The 20,017-nt window shown below is 36.0% G+C and overlaps 1 protein-coding gene across 1 annotated transcript in view; it reads left to right on the top strand.

The window, feature by feature from the left end:
• The window catches only part of GPC6 (glypican 6), a 1,245,595-nt gene that overhangs the window by 1,122,876 nt on the left and 102,702 nt on the right, over positions 1–20,017 (top strand). The window contains exon 6 of the mRNA XM_027855687.1: positions 14,956–15,099. Within this exon, the coding sequence (XP_027711488.1) occupies positions 14,956–15,099 (144 nt within the window). The remainder of the gene's footprint in view (positions 1–14,955; positions 15,100–20,017) is intronic.

The following is a 20,017-nucleotide window of genomic DNA, read 5'->3' as shown; positions in this document are numbered from 1 at the left end:
ACATGAAGAAGAGAAGTTAAATGACTTTCCCAAATTCACATGTTTGTTTTTTTTTTAAAGTGGCAGAGCTGGGATTTTAACGAAAATCTTCAGGACATCTTTCCTCAAAGGAAGAAGTTGAGCCAGCTCGCCTTTAATGTCTCATAACTCTAAATCTGTGATCTTATGATGTCCCCACTGCCAGTGCAATGTTCTTTTCATTACATGAGCTGCTAAAAACACCAGCAATCTTTTTCTATGTGATAGGATTAGGAGAGAGGGTATCATTTTCCCATAGGAATGGAAAGAAAAGACTTCTCATAAGAACTACTCTTTTTTCTGGATGGAATCTGGGAATTTATTTTCTTGGCATCTCCTAGAATAAAATAGAGAGCTGTCTATTAAGTGAAACACATGTAGCTCCAGTTTAAATAGCTCTTACCTAGCTCCATAGAGAAAACCTGTCCAACCTTACTAAATGTGAGGTCATCCTGCCTCTAGTATACTGAGATAGATCACCTTTATTTCTTGCCAGCTGTTAATCCAGGAATGAAATAATCAATCAACAAAAAAATTTTAAGCACTTACTTTATGCCAGGCACTGTGCTAAATGATAATACAAATACAAAACACCAAAATTTCAGATGAAAGAAACCCTTTTATTAAAATTCAGAATTTAACAGGCTGTTATTTTTTGTTGTTCTAAGGGTTATGATCCTGAATTTTATCTTTTAATATTCTGTAGAAATCAGTAATCCAGAATTTTATTCTTTTTCTTCATTTGCTCCCTATATGATCACAAAGTATAATTTTTAAAGAAGTAAACATGAGGATTTACCTCCTTACTGAATGTAGTAACTGGTCCTCATTTTGAACTTTCTACTCATTTGATAAATCAAAAACTTTCTAGCTTGAGGGGAAAAAATCTATTTGATTTAAATCACAGAAATATTCTACATGAAAATATTCTTTAATTTTGTATTTAAATTTGCTTTCTACATAAGTCACATACTTGATACTACTTATTAACTAAAATCAGAATTTTATTTTGTAGCTAAATATGATCTGTCTGTCTCTCTTCCTTTCTTCCTTTTGGCTTGAAAGAATTGTTACTCAGTATCAATAAATATGCTCAACAAATTTGGTGTAGTCTGACTTTCAGATTTCAGCAAAACATCATTAACTTCTATTAGCCAAGCATTAGGTGAAGCCAGAAGCTCTTTAATAATTAGGGACGATAGAGGCATTCTGGGAATTGTACAGTTTACAAATTATGGTGGCTTTGGATCCAGGGTGTGATTTAAACTTCTCAGTGGAAACTATGATTCTAGTACTTCCTTAGAATGTGGACATTTCACCATTTTATTGAAAAAGTTGCAAAGAAAATAACTCCTCAAACTTCATTCTGGAAAAGCACTGAATTAAAATGCCCCACCTACATTGAATAAACATAGATGGTATCCAAATAATTCCAGAACTTCATTATTTCTTTACAAAAGGTTATAGTCCTTGCTTCACATCTTTCTAATGTGTCAGCTGAAGGCATTCATTTAATACTTCCCAAACTCTCCGATCTTAGATCCTGTGTATTTCTGTCCTTCCCCAGCATTAAATAAACACACACACACACACACACAAGTTTCCACCATATTAAATGAAATGGACAGCTATATCAGCTCCAGCTCCTCACTGATTACATGAATAAATGAAATTCACAGGTATATTTATTTATTTATTCATTCATTCCCAAAAATATTTACTGAGTGTCCACTATGCACCATGAAATTGATCTAAATTGGGTTTAAATGACTTTTCCAGGGTCACCCAGCTAGTAAGTGTCTGACGCCAGATTTAATCTTAGGTCCTCTAGACTCCAGGGCTGGTGCTCTATCCACTGCCCATCTTGTACCATTTTTAATTGAAAATCTCCCAGTGCTCAATGAACCCTACAGATATTTACTTCATTGCTGATAGTAGCCACCCTTGAGAAGGACCCAATGTGGCTAGATCACCGCCTGGAATGTACCGAAGGTAATATATTTAGAAGAAACATAAATCCTGCATCTATTACCATGAAGCAGTCATTTCAACCACACCCATACAACCCTCCCTGTCTTCATATTGATCTTCCCGGTTGAAGAACTGCTGTCTTATTCTCCAATCTTTGTTACCCACCCAGGTCAGGGGAGTTAAATATTTTGAAGGCTTGTTGGGATTTTTGAAGGAATTGAAGTCCTTTTCAAGAGCAATAAATCAGAACTCTCAATTCTGAGCCTGTGATTTTCAAAAGCCTAGATATTCCAGACCTGTTGGTGAGTTCCTTCCTCTCCTATCAGGAAGATGAAACTTATCTCACTAAATGTAATTTAACTACATTAGGAATAATTTCAAGGCTAATCCAGGGAAAGATTGGTTTGTCAGATATAATCTAAATTAAGGACAAAAACTTATTAAATTCTAACTGAAACTACCCATTCAATTAATGCTTATTACAGACAAGGGAAGAGCCTATTACAGAAAAGTATGATGGCTTTAAGGGGCTTAATTTTATCCAGACAGTTCTTGAGCTTCATTTCTTAGACATACTACAGAAACAAAAACCCGAGGACCTAAAATTAAAACAAAACAAAACAATTCAGAATATAGCTGTCTTTCTTCTCTAAATATACGGGTGGTTCAACATTAAGATCGGGGTGCTTAACCTGGGGATAATTAACATAAAATATTTTGATAGCTTTATTTCAATATAATTGGTTTCCTTTGTAATCCTGTGTTTTATTTTATGCACTTAAAAACATTATTCAAAGAAGCGGTCCTTAGGCTTCACCAAATTGCCAAAGGGGTCCATGTTACCAAAAAAAAAAAAAAAAAAAAAAGGCTAAGAGCTGATCTAGATCAACCTTTGAGTTCTTTCATCAAGAGACACTTTCTCTTCAGCGGAGAAAGTTTCCCCTTGATTTATGGAGATGGCTTCAAAAGAGGAAAGTAGGAAGCTGAAGGGAATTCCAGTGCTTAAGAATAAAACAAGCCCTGGAATCAAGCTGAAAACTAATGTGTATGAATGGTTGCTAACAAGAATTAATTGTGTGTTCTACCTCTTCTCTAACAAATTCTTTTGGCTAGCTAGATATTGGATGACTACAGGCCTTAAATTGCCGCATCTCTCGAAGAACTGTGCCCAATCTTGACCATAGAGACAAACTATTCGATGTGATAGGAGGAATCCATCCAGTCAGGTGGCTCCTGGCCTGCATCTTACCCAATGAAACACTGCTTGTGTTTGTGATTAGTGTCTGCTATTGGAAGATACATTGGGGTTGTTTCTCACATGCCTCCCTTACTTAAACCCTCTCCTCTAACCTAGTATAGATTGAATGAAAAAAAAAAACAGCAAGAAACCACTCCATATAGCATATGAGATGCCAAAACAATGTTTGAAGGTATTTTGAATACAACCTTCAGAAAGCTATGACCAAGAAAGAATAGTAAACTCCATGGGTTAACTGCAGAGATTTGATGTTATCTCTGCAAGCAATGCACTGAATACATTATTTTTCCATTGAAAGAGGCATCTGGGAGGCCCCAGTACTGACAGGCCAACTCATCTTACTTTGTTGCTATAAAATAAATAAATCAACATAACACTTTAATTCATTTTCATTCCATTTTTTCTTGCAAATTTAAAAGAAAAAAAAGAAAAGAAAACACTTCTATGATTATTTGATTCTTTCAAATCCAAAAATTCATATTCTTGCTGTCATGTCAGCTAGTCATTTACACCATTTGATCAGACAACTAGAAGATGGCCAAACATTTGCAAGAATTTTCTGTATTTCATTTCCCTTTTTTTGTTAGTACATGTAAAAGGACTCTTTATACCCCTTTCTTATACAAGATCACACAATATTTAAACTCCAACTTTTCAGTTCCAAGATTCCAAACTAACGTAATGGCTTTGTTATATAAAGATCAGAAAGAATGGTCAAGAAACATATATTTCTGGAAATACATCCAATTTTTTTCTTTTAATGACAAAGTCTAAGTCCAGGCTTCATCCCCTCTCTCCCATAATATTGCAACAGCTTTTTAAGTGATCTCCCTGATTCCTCTTTCTTTTCTCTCCAAACCATTCCCCACAAAGGTGCCAAAATAACCTTCCTTAATTAGCATATAATCTTCTGTGGGTCCCTATTACCCCTAGGTAAAATACAAATTTCTGAGCTTAGAATTTAAAACCCTACACAATCTATTCATGACCTACCTTTCTGGACTTTTTTCTCTGATTCAGCCAAAACAGCCATGTAACCTGGACATGGCATTCCATCTCTTGTTCTATACACAAGACTATCCCCGATCCTCCTTGACTAGAATGCACTCCCTCCTCAGCTTTGCTACTTTGAATTCTTAGCTTTCTTCAAGGGTCAACTAAGATGCTACTTAAAGCCTTTCCTTTTTTCTAGTTACTAATGCTTTTCCTTCCTCAGATTATCTTTACTTGTCTTATACTTTGCATCCCCCCAGTAAAATGTAAGCTTTCCAAGGTCAGAGACTACTTCATCTTTGTCATTTTTCCAATATCTGGTAACTATTAGGTGTTTAATAAAAAGTCTGTTGAATTGAAATGAACCAAATTGAAAATCTCCAACTTTAAGGAACTTTCTCTGAAGCCTTCCTTTGGAGTTCATCACTCAAATGAGTTTAGGTTTAGGGTAAACAATAAGAATTTTAAACAATTTTAAATTCAACTGAGTCTATCCATAAGCAGAAATTAAGCATGAAATGAAGTACTTAAAATAATCATAGTGAATCACATTCTTCTCTGAATTCGTGATGCTTCAAAGATGATGCCTTCTATATGGAGTCATCTTTCCAAACTCTTGAATCTATCAATCAATCAACAAGCATTTATTTAGACCCTACTAAGTGTCAAGCATTGAACTAGGTGCCAGAGATATAAAATCGAAAGTCAATCAGCAAGCATTTCTTAATCAGAATGTAATGGGATCACTTGTGCCTGTCAAGACATTTGCTTGGGCAAGGAAAAAAGCCACCACTTCATGTGCCTCAGGGGTAAAGAAGGTTATAGTTGCAGAAAGCATCTGAGTAATGTGAGATAAGGAGGAAGGAAGAAGAGAGAGCTCTTGGTGAATGGCATCAATTTGTCAGTGAAATATTAGGCAAGGTCTCTCAAGGAGTTTACATTCTCTCTGGGAGACAAAATGTACATATCTAGACTCACACAAAATAGGTACAAAATTAATACAAGGAAATTTGCAAAGGAGACAGTAGTAGCTGAGAGAGGGTCAAAAAAGGCTTGTAGTATAGAAGGTAGTCAGTGAGCCAAGCCTACAGAAAACTAAAAATCATTTTCAGTTTTTTAAATTAATTTTTCCTATGAGGTTTAGAGTTGAAGGGCCTGGGTTCAAATGCTACCAATGCTATTTACTATCTGGTACACATCAGAGAGCTCCTCCCAGATTCTCTATTTAAAGAGGAGGCCCCAGATATATATCTCATAATTTCCCACCTGGATGCCTCTGCATCATATAACTCTGCCCTACCCCCTTTTTTAATTGTTCTGTCTTCCTTTTTAGATTGTGAGCTCCGCGAGGGGAGAGACTTTGAATCCCCAGCATTTAGCACCATGCCTAGCATTTAGTATGTGCTAAACAAATATTTATTGGCTGACTGACCTGGGCAAATTACTTGACCTTTCTGGATCTTCCACCTCCAAGTCTATGAATCTTTGATCTCATGTGGTATTTAGAGTACTGTAAGTCCATTTCATTGTCGAAAAATCTACTAATCAAAGATCATGTGAAAGTATGTTTTAATTAGCTTCAGAGTCAAGGTGTCTTTTCTCTCCACAATCCCCAAAGTAAGCCTGGTAGAGTTAAATGTAAGTGTTCTCTACCTGCCACTTGGGAGGAAATGTCAAGGCTCTCTGCTGACTGAGGAATGCAAAAACCTTCAGGAAGAATTATTTTCTCCAGGAAATGGAAAGAATCTATTTTTATTGAAGTGAAGAACTCAAGAAATATACTAAGGATTTTACAGATTCACTGGAACCAGGTTTGTGTAGGCATTAGAAATAAATTTTAGAAACTTCAAAACTGACGCAGTAGTTGGCTTTCTAGAATTAAAGTCAATGAAGAGAAGCCAAAACAAGATCTGATGACTTGACTATATTTAGTTTAGGTCAGAATCCTCTCAGCAGAATTTTGAATTCACAGGGGCCTTCAAATGACTTTGCCAGGAATCTTGGCCAAGAGGCCATTGTAATCAAACCTTGAAGGATAAAAAACCATGAATCAAACATCTCCTCATTTATTTCATTATGGGAAAGGAGGGAGTGGGGCAGGGAGGCCAATTCCTGGGACAGAAAGATGAAATTCTGAAGTCACTTTCCCAAGACCAAACCTTGTGGAAAATTGCCAGTCCAAATAATCAGAAATGAAAGAATGAAATGCCTCGTATGAACATGGTGGAGTTAACAGAAAGAGACAGATACAAACTAAGATGAGATGATACTTTCAAAATGATTCAGTACTCTACTCAGAAAATTTTTCTTAGGATGTTATTAGCTGGTGTGTTTATTAGAATGATATTATTGGTGTAAACCTGAGCCATTTTAAAAATGAATCTTGAGAATGTTACCTATTTTTTTTGAGACTGGATCTCTCTGTCTTGCCCAGACTGGAAGCACATTGGCCACTCACAGGCTTAATCACAATATCGATTGGCATGGGAGTGTTGACCTTCCTGAATAGGTCACCCCTCCTTAGGCAGCCTTGTGAGACTGCATCCCCCTCTTCACTCATGGGGACTCACCATGTCGGTGTCAGATTTAGTGTGAACACCTGATCTAAGGCTTTACCTCACTGCAACTCAGAATTCTCAAACTCAAGTGATCCACCAACCTTAGCATCTCTGGCAATAGGAATTACAGACCTGCGTCCCAGCCACCACCGTCACCTCTCAGCACTTGTCATCTGAATCTTAACTAGCTAGTAACAGAACTTTTCTATTTTATTGGCTTTAATGAAGTGAGGTGCTAAAGCCACTGGAAAAAAAAATATATTGGTTGATTTGCAAACTAAATATAGGCATTTTCCTACTTAGGATTATAAGACTTTTGGAACTAGAAGGACCTTTAGAGGTCATCTACTCCAAGCCCTTAATTTTACAGATAAGGAAAACTGAGATCCAAAATGACTGGCACATGGTCACACCAGTGGTAAGTTGCAAAACTATTATCTGAATGAATCCCAGTATTCTGATGCTAAATTCACTGCTCATTCCATGCTGCCTCCTTTGAATAGTCATCACCTCTGTGGTAAAATATGACAATAATAGCTAGCATTTAAATGGTACCTTAAAGTTTGCAAAGCCCTTCAGACATATCTCATCTTATCCTTACAACAATGTTGGGAAGTAGGCACTTTTGTTATACCCATTTTACAGTGAAAAATCTGAGGCAGACAGAGGTTAAGTGATTTCCCCGGTGTCACACAGCTATCAAGTGTCTGAGGCTAGATTTGAACTCAGCCTTCCTGAGACCAGTTCTCCATCCACTGTGCTAACTCTTACAATATACTGCAACAGTATTATACTATTATACTATACTGTATACTATGTGTTATATACTATAGTACTTCAATCCTTGAAAAATTAAGCTAATAAGCAGTCACTAGTACCTATCATTGTTAGCTCTTTTAGTGAGAACAGAGATACCAGTAGGCTTTTATCTTTGCCTAGCCAAAATTGTCACTCTGATAACAATTAGCTCACAATTTCTACCTCACCTGTCATACAAATGGAGATTTCTATTTAGGATCATTTTTTGATCATCAGGGATCATCTAGTTCAACCCCTCCTCCTTTTCAGATATGGAAACTGAGGCCCAGAGAAAATAAGTGACTTACCCTAAGTCACACAGCTAAAAGCCAAGATATGAACCCAATCATCAAATCAATCCTTTGATTCCAGTGCCTAGCCACTTAAGGGTTGCTAGATGGAATAGTGGATAGAGCGCCAGACCTGGAGTCAGAAAGACCTGAGTTCAAATCCAGCCTCACACAGATCTAGCTGTGTGACCCTGGACAATTCACTTAACCCTGTTTGCCTCAATTTCTTCATTTGTAAAATGAACTGGAGAAGGAAATAGCAAACCACTCCAGTATCTTTGCCAAGCAACAACAAACGACTCTGTGTGCCTGTTCTTGACATGTTTATCACTTTTGCTAGGCAGCTCTTAGAGCCAAGGGAATTTGATCACAAAGGGAACATAATTCCTGCCTTGATTATTATTCTAACAAAATTGTTTGCTTGGCTTGGCTTGAGTTGGTTGAGATAAGCGGATTTGGGAAATGTTAGAGGGATTTTTAAAGTCCTAAGGTTTTGGCTATATTCCTTTCCACTTCTGCTTTTCTAACTGAAAACCTGTTAGATGCCCCCAGCCCCAACAATACTGCAATGGTTTGCCATTTCCTTCCCCAGCTCATTTAATTATTAGTCAATTCAAATAATATATCAGCAATACTTTATATATAAATAATAGTTTTTTCTCTAGTTCATTCACATAAATAATCTCATTTGATTACCTAGTACTTCCCTAGGTTTTTGTGAGCACTATATAAACCTCAGTCGTTATTGTTGGTATTAGTATCCTGACATCAATCCTGTAAGGTAAACAAGGCAGATGGCATCCCTGTTTCACAGATGATGAAAATGAGGGCTAGAAAGGTACAGTGACTTGCTTAAAGCCACACAGCTAGTGATCAGAAGAAAACAGAGCTCAGCTGTTTGAGTCCCTAGTTAATTACTCTTTTTCCTTTACAGTGAAGCTTCTCACAAATATTACTGGCTCTCTATCATCAGTCAAAATGATTAAATTAATAATAGTATATACAGTGATCTCATAATAGACTTTATTTTGGAAGATTGAGTTAAATATGTGTCTGTCCTATGCAAGGCAGTATGCTAGGTGCTAGGAATACATAGATACACAAAACACAGACTCTGCCCAGAAAGAATTTGAAATCAAATTTGAAAAGATAAGACCCACACATATAAGTTGTCCTACAAGGCAGACCTTGTGGTTTGTGGAAGGAAAAGTTCAGGCAAAGCCCTGTGAGAAATTAGGAGAGATCACTTTCAACTGGAGAAATCAATCAGTAAGCACTTATTAATTGTCTGCCATATACAAAGCACTAACTGAGGCTCTGAGGTTACAAATAGAAAGAATGAAACAATCCTATTCTCATTTCACCTGGACAACTTAAGGGAGAAGGTGTCTGAGCTAAACCTTTAAGACCAGGAGAAATTTCAACAAACATAGTTGGGGGTATGAATTTATTTCACTTATGGGAACACAGCATGAGCACATAGACACATATAGGCACATAGACAAAAGACAACAAGATAGAATGAAATACGCAGTCCAGTTTAGCTGGGAAATGGAGGACATGAAGGTGAAGATAGCAAGGCAAAGCTGCAAAGATAGATTAGAACATTCTTGTTTGAATCAGTACAACCATTTTGGAAAGTAACTTGGAATTATGCAAATAAAAGGACTGAAATGTCTATACCCTTTGACCCAGAGATTCCACCACTAGGCATATACCCCTACGAAGTCAATGAGAAGAAGAAACCTGCTCTCCACCAAACTATTTAAAGCAACACTTTTTGTGGCAGCAAAGAATTGGAAACAAAGTAGATACCCTTCAGTTGGGAAGTGGCTGAACAAATTGTGGCACCTGAATGAAATGGAGTATTACTGGCTTGTGACAAACAACAAATACGATGAATGGAGAGAGACATGGAAAGACCTTCATGAACTGATGCAGAGTGAATTAAGCAGAGCCAAGAAAATAACATACACAAAGACTACAATGCGGGTGGAAAGGACAACAACTATAAAACAACCGAAAGTGCATGTTGCAGAATTATGAAGAACAATCATGGTCCCAAAGAAGAGATATGAGAAGATCGCTCCCCAGCCACCCACTTTTTAGAGAGATCCAAGGTCCACAGCTCATTTACATATGTTTTCAGGCTTTTTCAATGTTTTGTTTGATTTTGCTTTTCTTCCTTTTTTTTCTTTAAAAAAAAAATCTTTGTTATTATGCCCGAAGGGCTATAAAACTGTGCATACATACCCTTACCACTCCTAGGTCTGTATCCCAAAGAGATCATAAAAAGGCCCACACGTACGAAAATATTTATAGCAACTCTTTTTGTGGTAGCCAAGAATTGGAAATTGAGGGAATGCCTGTCATTTGAGGAATGACTGAACAAGTTGTGGTATGTGAATTTAATGGAACACTGTTGTACTATAAGAAATGATGCGCAAGCGAATTTCAGAAAAAACCTGGAAGACTTACATGAATTGATACTGAGTGAAGTGAGCAGAACCAGGATAATATTGTACATAGTAACAGCAACCTTGTGTAATGTTCAACTATGATAGACTTAGTTCTTCTCAGCAATACAGTGATCTAAGTCAATTCCAAAAGCCTTATGATGGAAAATGCTATCCACATCCAGAGAAAACACAATGGAATCTGAATGCAGATCGAAGCATACTAATTTCACTTTTGTTGTTGTTTTGTTGTTTTTTTTCTTTCTCGTGGTTTTTCCCTTTTGTTATGATTCTTCTTTCACAACATGACTAGTGTGGAAATATAATTAATATGATTGAACATATGTAATCTATATCAGATTGTTTGCTGTTTTGGGAGGAGAGAAGGGAGGGATAGAGAAAAATTTGAAACTCAAAATCTTGAATGCTGAAGTGAATGCTGAAAACTATCTTTACATGTAATTAGAAAAAATAAAATACTAGTAAGTGGAAAAAAAGAGTAAGAAAAATATTTGTTATATGAGATGGCTCACTTAAAAAGAAGGAGGAGAAATACTGGGAGAAATTTAAGGTTCCTAAAAAAAAACAAGAGCAAGGGCAGCTGAGTGGTGTAGTGTATAGAAGGCTCGGCCTGGAGTTCGGAAGACTCCTCTTTCTGAGTTCAAATCCAGCTTCAGCACTTACTAGGTGTGTTACCCTGGGCAAGTCACTCAGTTCCTTATCTGTAAAATGAGCTGGAGAAGGAAATGACAAACCACTCCAGTATCTTTGCCAAGAATTGGACACAACTGAAAAATGACTTAAATAACAAAAGCAAGAGATAACAATAGAATTTTATTTTTTAAAAAGGACTTTAAGATGCTAGTACCTTTCCCTCCCCAAATTACTTTGTATTTATTTCATATATAGTATATCCATACTTATATGTGTGAATGTTTTGTCCCCAATAGACTGGAAGCTCCTCAATAGCAGGAACAGATTTTTTTTTTACTCTTAGTACAGTAACTGGCATACAGTAGGTGCTTAAATACTTATTGATTGATTGATGGGTCACAGACTCAGTAGGAAGAGAACCATGAGGAAACATTGTTATAGAATCCAAAGGAGGAGGGACATATATGATAGATGTACAGCCAAATGGCCATCTGAAAAATAGTTAATTCAGTAACCTTTTGAGAGACCACTTAAACACCCAATAAATAAAAGAAGGCAGTTGACTCCCAGTGTGCTTTAACACTGATGAGGCAAAATTTAAAAGTCTCCTTAGTTTAAGATAAAAGATCAGAGTTCAATTTTTTGTTTCCTAAATGATGTAGTGGTGATAGCATCATCCTTCCCACCAGAATAAGAACCCACTGCATAGAAAGTGATAAGATAAAAAAAGAACCATTCAGGACTAAAAAGAGGATTTATCTGTAGTCAAGACTGCTCAAGATGCCAGTAATGACTTCTGTGAGAGTATAACTAATCAGGCTAGGAAGACAATTAAAAAGATAAAGAAGGCAAAGGGACATAAGGTAAGGAAATGCTTTGTATATCTCAGTAAAGAAAAAAAAACACAAAGACTTTCTGAGTTTATTGTAAGCAAAATGTGTAAAGAATATTGTAATAGTTCTGGAAGGAAAGGAAAAAAAAAGAATTGTAATTAGAAACTAGAAGACAGAGTGCCTGTATTAAAAAGCCAGTTTCCTATCACTACCCACCTTCTAAAACTATAAAATTGTCACTTAACACTTCTAGTTTAATGCTGTCTCCTTTAATCTCAGAATGGCAACACACTTTATAGACATTATCTTGGTAATCCTCATGTGATAGAGGGCTAGTAAGATAGATAGATCTCTTTCTGAAATCAACAAGCCTTGTGAGGCAGGTTAGGTGACAAGTATCATAATTCTCTCTTACTCCTATAGCTGTTCTTCAGTGGAAGGTCCAAATGCCTTTCTAAATTGTCTTATTATTCCTTTCACCTTCCCTTTAAAGGGAAGTATGCAATCGGCAGTTTTGTGTCCATTTTTTAAAGGGAATAGTTGAGATACAGAGGTAATGACTTGCTCATCCTTGATCAACTCCCTCCCTTACACTTAAGGTAGTATATCTTTTCCTAACAGAAGGTAGAGTTGAATGATTGAAGCATTTATTGGGTACTTACAATGTACAAAGCACCACTCTGAGGCTGGGAGCACAAATAAAAAACTAAGACAGTCTCTGCTCTTAAGAAGCTCACTACCTAGTGGGGAAACAACAAGCAAACGTATTTAGCCCAGGCAATAGATGTGATCATGGTCTTCAAATATTTGAACAGTTGGCATTTCAAAGACAATTTGATCCTGACAACAACCCTGTGTGTTGGAGCTATTATCCTCATTTAACAGATGAAGAAGCTGAGGCAAAGAGAAGTTAAATGACTTGCCTTGGGTGACACCGCTGTGGAGTATCTGAGGCAAGATTCACATTCAGATCTTCTTTCTATTCACTTTGTCACCCAGCTAACTATTGTTTGTTGTTGTTGAGTTGTTTCAGTGTGCCCAGCTCTCTGTGACCCCATTTGGGGTTCTCTTTGCAAAGATACTGCAGTGGTTTTCCATTTCCTTCTCCAGCTTATTTTGCAGATGAGAAAACCGAGGCAAACAGGGTTAAGTGACTTGTCTGGGGTCATATAGCCAATAAGTGTCTGAGGCCAGATTTGAACTCAGGTCCTCCTGACTCAGGGGCTGACACTGTATTCACTGCATCATCTAGCTAACTATTGCTAAATTACTAAATACCAAAACATAAATTATGAATACTAACTACAAATTGAGAAAGACTATTTTGCTGTAAGAATGTGCTTTGTCCTCATTTCTAAGGTTATACTTAAGAGAAACAAAGAAAAAAGTCAAAATAAGTGGTAATATTCTATATTATGATAAAGTCCCTTTGTGAGAATACTGTTGTTCTTGCAGGGCATTTCATGTTCTTTTGACTTCATGGTAACTCTGTGATCCAGATTTTTCCCAAAGGGAACATGAGGAAAGTATGCTAACTCCTTCAGAAGCCTAATTTATGGTGTGATTTAGTGAACTCCTAGAAAGGCCAATTAGATTGCTCAAGCTAATGCTTTATACAAAAATGTCAGTTGTCATTTGGGTAGCAATCTAAAATCATATACTTAATGGTACCCTGGAGGCCTAAAAAATATTAATGCTTTCCATCAGCACCTACCTTGCCACTGGGAAATGATTTAGGCACTAGTGGGAATAGAACCCACTATCTTTACCACACTAGTTTATACCAGTCAACTTTAGAAATAGTATGAGGGAAGAATAATCAATATTGTGTTAAACCAGTCCCAAGGAATGTCAAGACAGAGTGCTTATGCTCAGCAGAACACTGGCCTCTTAAAGACAGCAAAATAGGAATTATTATTATTACAGAGCAAAACAAAATTGTGCCACAAGAGCAGATTTATCATCAAGCGTGACCCTCAAGAAGACTATAGCTCCCTAGGCACTTCAGTAAAATCATATCATTTGCTTTGATGAAATACATTTTTGAGGCAAATTATAGAGTATCACATGAAAAATTAGAAGTTATTTTAAATTATATATGTTAGTTATGAATTGACTTACATAAATCATTTTGGAAAAGTTATAGGAAAATATATAGGAATAGATTCATCTCCTCTGTAGAAATAGGGAAGGCTTCTTGATATAGGGAAAAACACCTCTGAGTTTAGAGTCAGAGGACCTGGGTTTAATGCTCTTATTTATAAGTTGTGATCCTGAGCAAGTCTCTTAAACTCTTTGGGCCTCAGTTATCTAAACTGTAAAAATGAGGGGGTTGGACTGGATGATCTTAAAGATACTTTCCAGCCCTAAGCCTTTGATCGTATGGAGATTGGACATGGTCTCTAAAGTCCTTTCTAGCCCTAAATCCTCTGTTATAAAATTAAATCTCCTCAAAATATACCCCAAAATGCTAATGTCCACATTTCCATGAGAATTATTATCTCCTGATTCCCAGTGTCAAGATTATACATCACAAAATAATAATGGCTGCTTTCCTACATCACCTTGATTTAAACCAGCATCAAAATAAGATTTTGACATTCATGAACCATAGCAGAGGCAGCCTGGCATAAGAAATAAGGTCAACAGACTTGGAATTAGGAAAACCTCATTCAACTCCCATCTCTGACATTTACTGCTTGTGACCCTAGGCAAATCACTTAACTACTTGTGTGCCTCAGGCACCTCCCCAGAAAGCATCTGGTGGGTACCCAGCAATGGGTCAGTGGAAGGAGTTTCTTAGCAAGAAATGCCAGAAATCACAGGTCCTTTTGGTAGTCATGGACCAAGAGCAATTGTGTTTATTCAAAACAAAACGAAAGGTCTCAGTTAAGTCTCATTTCATGATTACCATATAGACAATATCCAGGAAGTTATGTAATAATTTTGAGAAGGTCAGAACTAATGACTTTTGGGGAAACAAAGAATGTCTGTCCCATTACTACCCAGCTGAGCAATTGATGGTTGCCACATCTGAACTCAGCAAATCCAGAAATGAGAACTTCTAAAGGCGATAAGCTGTGGTCATTTTTTGGGTAGGTATTGATTTTACAATGGTTCTTCCAGGTCTTTCAGGGATGTGGCCAGCCCAAGCCTGCTCCTGCTCTGAGATCATCCCGTTCAGCTCCTGAAAATTTTAATACCCGCTTTAGACCATACAATCCTGAAGAAAGACCGACCACAGCTGCCGGCACAAGTTTGGATAGGCTGGTAAGTGAAAATGGGCTGATGGACATTTTGAATCTTTGTTATACACCCTCATGGAAAGTATCATGTGATTTCAAAAAAGTTGGCTGTGAAAGTCACATCGCTCTTACATCTTATCTTGCTTAGTGATTGAGCTTAGCCTTCCTTTTAATAAGAATTTTGAAAAGGAATGAGATCATTCTTTTAGGTTGCAAATTAGATCATTCAAGAAAATGTATACCCATCAATCCACCCATTCAGTGACCAAATTTTCTACATCATAGCTCTTCTGAAATATTAATTTGGAGATTAAGCTACCCGTTCTTCAATAGATATAATTAAAATAGCACATTTCTTATTCATTTGCTTCTGTTCTTCTTTTTAAATGGTTATTTATTCAATTATGATACAGTGAAACTTCATTATAACTTTTGCTTCCATTAAATTTTCATATGTAAAAGACCCTGGCATAGGCCCCCTAAACAATATTTCTACCCAATATTGTGGGAGATTTTTTCCCATCTCTTCAAAAAGTTATAGTCCTTTGCAAATAGACCCTATCTCATGGTGGCATTTAATACCTGGGGCCAAGTTTCAACAGGCCTCAGTCATAAATGCTGTCTACCCATACAAAGATCAGAAAAAAACTATTCTTAATTCAATTAAAAATAAATATTAAAAATTTAAATTTAAAATTAAAAGCTCATCATTTCAAGGTAATGCTTCCAAATTATTTCACATCCTGATTTCTACAGCGTTACAAATAGTATTTATTTAATTTTTACTATTATTAATACTGCTTCACCAATTATCTTGATGGAAAGCTAGCAGATGAAAACAAGGTCATAAAGCATTTGAACGACATCTGAATTAATTTAGAAATAGAAATAGAGTACTTCTTACTCTAAATATACTTTTATTACACACCTGTTATGAATTACTTTAACATTTTAGTTAATATCCCTCTATAGGGTGAAAGTAGTGAGATTAAATTGGTTGCATTTGCTCCTGATACAAATAGAGCTCAGTATTTCTTTTTATGAAGGTCTAACAACAACAGAAAGGCTTTGCCACAGCAGCCAAAGGGGATTGGCAAGTCAGGCAATTACTGGTGAACTAATTATCTGGTGAATTCCATCTTGATTATTGAGCACATAAAATTCAAGTTTTCAGCAGCAGCACATTTTTGTAACTGAATTAACTAGGAAATTGTCTCAGCCTTCCATTTCACCTTGGCTATGTTGGTATGCAGTGCTTGTGAGGATAGGTTTGAATTCAGTGTAACCTGTTATTTTTAAAAAACAATCAAGGACCAATTGTTTTCGAAATGACAGAGTCCAATTGTTTATTCAAACTGGCTTGTGTTGGTATGTCTATACTTTGATTTTGAAAACATAAATAAAGAACCTGCTATCAGTCTGTTTTTTGTTAGTTCCCCACCTAGGCAAATCAAGTTTTTTGAATTTTCATAAAATTAAATTAAAGAAATTGACATATTCATTCATTTGTATGTAGTTAGTGAAAATGAAATAAATTTAAAGAACAAAATTAGAATTGTAAAAACAAGTTAATTCTTCCCATTTGATTAAAGGAAAGCAGAGACATTTTTGCCTCTTATACAAGTAAAATATAGGAAAACTTAAGAAACCAACTATTCTCTCTCAAAAAGTAAAATTGACCAGGACAAATTATATTTCCAAAAACAATTCATTTCAAGGCAACATTATCATCTGTCTATGATATTCAGTGCCCCGTGCTAGGCATTAGGTATGCAAAGAGGAAAAAGGACGTAATGTCTGTCCTCAGAGAGCTTACAATCTAGTAACAAATAATACCTATTCAAGTTAATGGCTATGTAACATCACACCAGTGATGTTTTTGAGTGTCCATATTACATTGGAAGTATGGTATCTGAAATTTGACTCTTTGCAAATACCAATCCACCAGATTTTTAGCAATAATAATAAAAATCACAAAACTAATAAGATTTTCAAATTACTAGAAATTACACAAAAAAGGACTTTAAATTACCTTTCCTACACATCATGTGCATCCAATATGGACTTTTTCATGTACCTAAAAGACGTATTTTTGAACAACTGTCTCTGAATATACATTTTAAATAAACATTAGACCATTATTCTGCTGATGAAAATTTGAATCACTAAGCATATTTTATTTTTAATAATTATTAGTGATAATGTTAATATTATTTTCGTATAATACTCTTTCCTCCCAACAACCAATGACATGGGTAATATGGATATTTTTATCCACATTTTATAAATGAGGAAACTGAGGCTTAGGGTCACATAGCTAATAAGTGTTAGAGCTCAGATTTGAACCTTTCCATAATACCAAAATAAAAGCTTGGTATAATCCTTTAAACACCTTAGGCAGTTTAGTTGTAAGACTATCAAAGTAGGAGTTTTTTTAAACTATAGATTCCAAGTTTGTTAACTTCATTAAACTATAAGGATTAGCAATTTGTAATTCTCGGCCATTCATAAGACATCCTGGAAGGAAGAATCATCAGTTCCCTGAGGCTCTGGGATTAAGAGTCTATTACACCCACATCAAAGAGAATATAAGCAGTCTACTCTTGTGGAAGTAGACCCTGAGCAGACATCAGATATGTGCAACACCTGCCTGTACCCTAATCCTCTTCCCTTTTTGGCTTTCTATGGAATTGCATGATGGGAAGGTAGAGCAAGGGTTCCACTATTCTCTCGGCATTAAGGCGTGCTTGGAAGCCAAACAATACCACTTTACTTCCTTGTCCAACCCCAACTTCAGTTGCCCTCTGCCTGTGTCTACTATCTTCATCAGAAAAAGATACTGGTCTCAAAAGAAGGGAGCTTCCTATGAGGTTCTACCACCTTCACCCCTACCAAGCAATAAAAGAAAGATTAATTCCATATTATTTCCTGCTCACATTTTGACCAAAGCCACATCTAATATGACCCACATGAAAGGATGATGCTACATCAGAACCTATCAGAACCATCCACTCCATTTCACAACCATGCCGCATTCTAAACTGATCAAGACACACACTGGTGAAGCGGAATGATTTGTAAAACAAAGGGGTTGAACTAGATGGTCTCAAATGTCCTGTCCAGCTTCATTTTGTGGTTTTATGACTTCACTGTACTATAATTCATTTGACTGTGACATTAACAAAGTTTGTTGTACTACTTTGTAGATACTCCACTCCTTTAAAAGATGTTTTTAACTACTTCCAAGAAGTATGTCTCTTTAAAAAGAAGTATCATTTTTTAAATGCTTGACCTCTCTGATTGGCTAAGCAAAAGAGTTTTTTTTTTCTTTTTCATTAGTTTCTTTTCATTAGACAAACATTCTCTCCTACCCACTTATCCTTCTACTAGGGAATAAAGCCTTGCAACAAATATCATATTCAAACAAAACAAACTCCTGTGTTGGCCATGTCCAAAGATATATGCGTCATTCTGCATATCTACCCCATTTCAAAAGATAGTTTCAAAATGAATATTCTAATAGTCATGCGAGGTTTGCCAAAAATGCAAATGACTATCCCACAAATGTCTTGGAGAGTTGTTTTTAATGATATTTGAAGTAATGACTGTGGATTCTAATGTAATAACTGATATGGGGATTTTAATTAATGGAAAGGTACTTTAATCATATAAATCATATCAGCATTATTATTATGTGGACTGATGCTGATGGGTTTTGTTTCTAAAAGAGTCCTTCCTTCTACCCAAGATAAGTGAAATTCTAGTGATAACTACTGCAAAAGAAAAGAAAATAAGCCTTAAAAATGCAAAGATATCATCGATATTATCATTTAGCTTTAATATACCAAATACACCAAAAAATGATTTTTTTTTTACATTTTCTTAATAGGCACAAACTGATTCATCTCTTCCAGTTATTTATTTTATAGCCCAGATTCAGGAATAGAGAATGATTTTGATTGTTCTATCCATTTCTGATTACAGTTGTGTAACTTTAACTGTAGATAGAAAATCAGCTCATCACAAAATATCACCACTTGCTTCTACCAAATGTCCTGATGCACTGATGGGACTGATACCCCCTCCATCTAATCTGGTGAAGAAATAGCTGACTGTCAGGTGTCTTTTGTTCAGTAATGCTGCTAATCACCATAGCCCTTTTGTCACAGTGGCTCTTTATTGGTACTTAATTGATTACTCAGCAGTTGATTTATACTCAACAAGAACTGAATTTTCCTCATATCTTAAACTTTTATTCCACAAATGGTATCTAATAATGTTAATATAAAAGTGATTTTTTTTTAAAAAAAAATCTATATACAGGATTAAATCAGCATGAAAGAGCAGCTTGATTTTGAGCACTGAGCAAATACAACTTCAGACCTTGCTGGGCTAACCTCTGGAAAAGGCAACTGTAGGTTTCAGAAAATTAGAGGTCAGCCTGGTGTATGGGTACTGAAAACAAGCAGTCAAACCAATGCTATAACTTGGTCCCGGCCAATTTATCGTCATGGCAAAAGTATGTTTTAAATAGTAGACATTAGAGATGTGTTTCCTATTAAATCTATTGTAGCTTTAAGTGATTCAGAAAACTTTTTTTTTAACTTAAAAAAAAATCCACTAAGCTAGGCATTTAGCTGATTTACCGCTAATCTCATCATGTGAGAGATGATCCTTCATAGAGTGACTACAAAATGTATTCAAAATGTGCCATATTACCAAACATGCTACTTGCTCATCGGGGAAAATTTGTGCCAAAATTCCGGTTTGCATAAGTAAACATACTATTTGTTCTGTGGCAATACCTGTAGAATAATCTCTCTTTTTTCTTTAAATCTGTTTTCCTCCTGCTTCCCAGAGGACTGTCTGGAAGACAATGCAACATAGTGTAAGCTCTGGTCTTCTTATTCTCCATCTTCATTTTCATTTGTCTGTGCCATCAT

The sequence above is a fragment of the Vombatus ursinus genome, unplaced genomic scaffold, assembly GCF_900497805.2.
Source record: "Vombatus ursinus unplaced genomic scaffold, bare-nosed wombat genome assembly UNPS02011014.1, whole genome shotgun sequence".
Taxonomy (NCBI): Eukaryota; Metazoa; Chordata; class Mammalia; order Diprotodontia; family Vombatidae; genus Vombatus; species Vombatus ursinus.
Note: the sequence above shows the minus strand (reverse complement) of the source record. Positions and strands in the feature narration are given on the sequence as shown.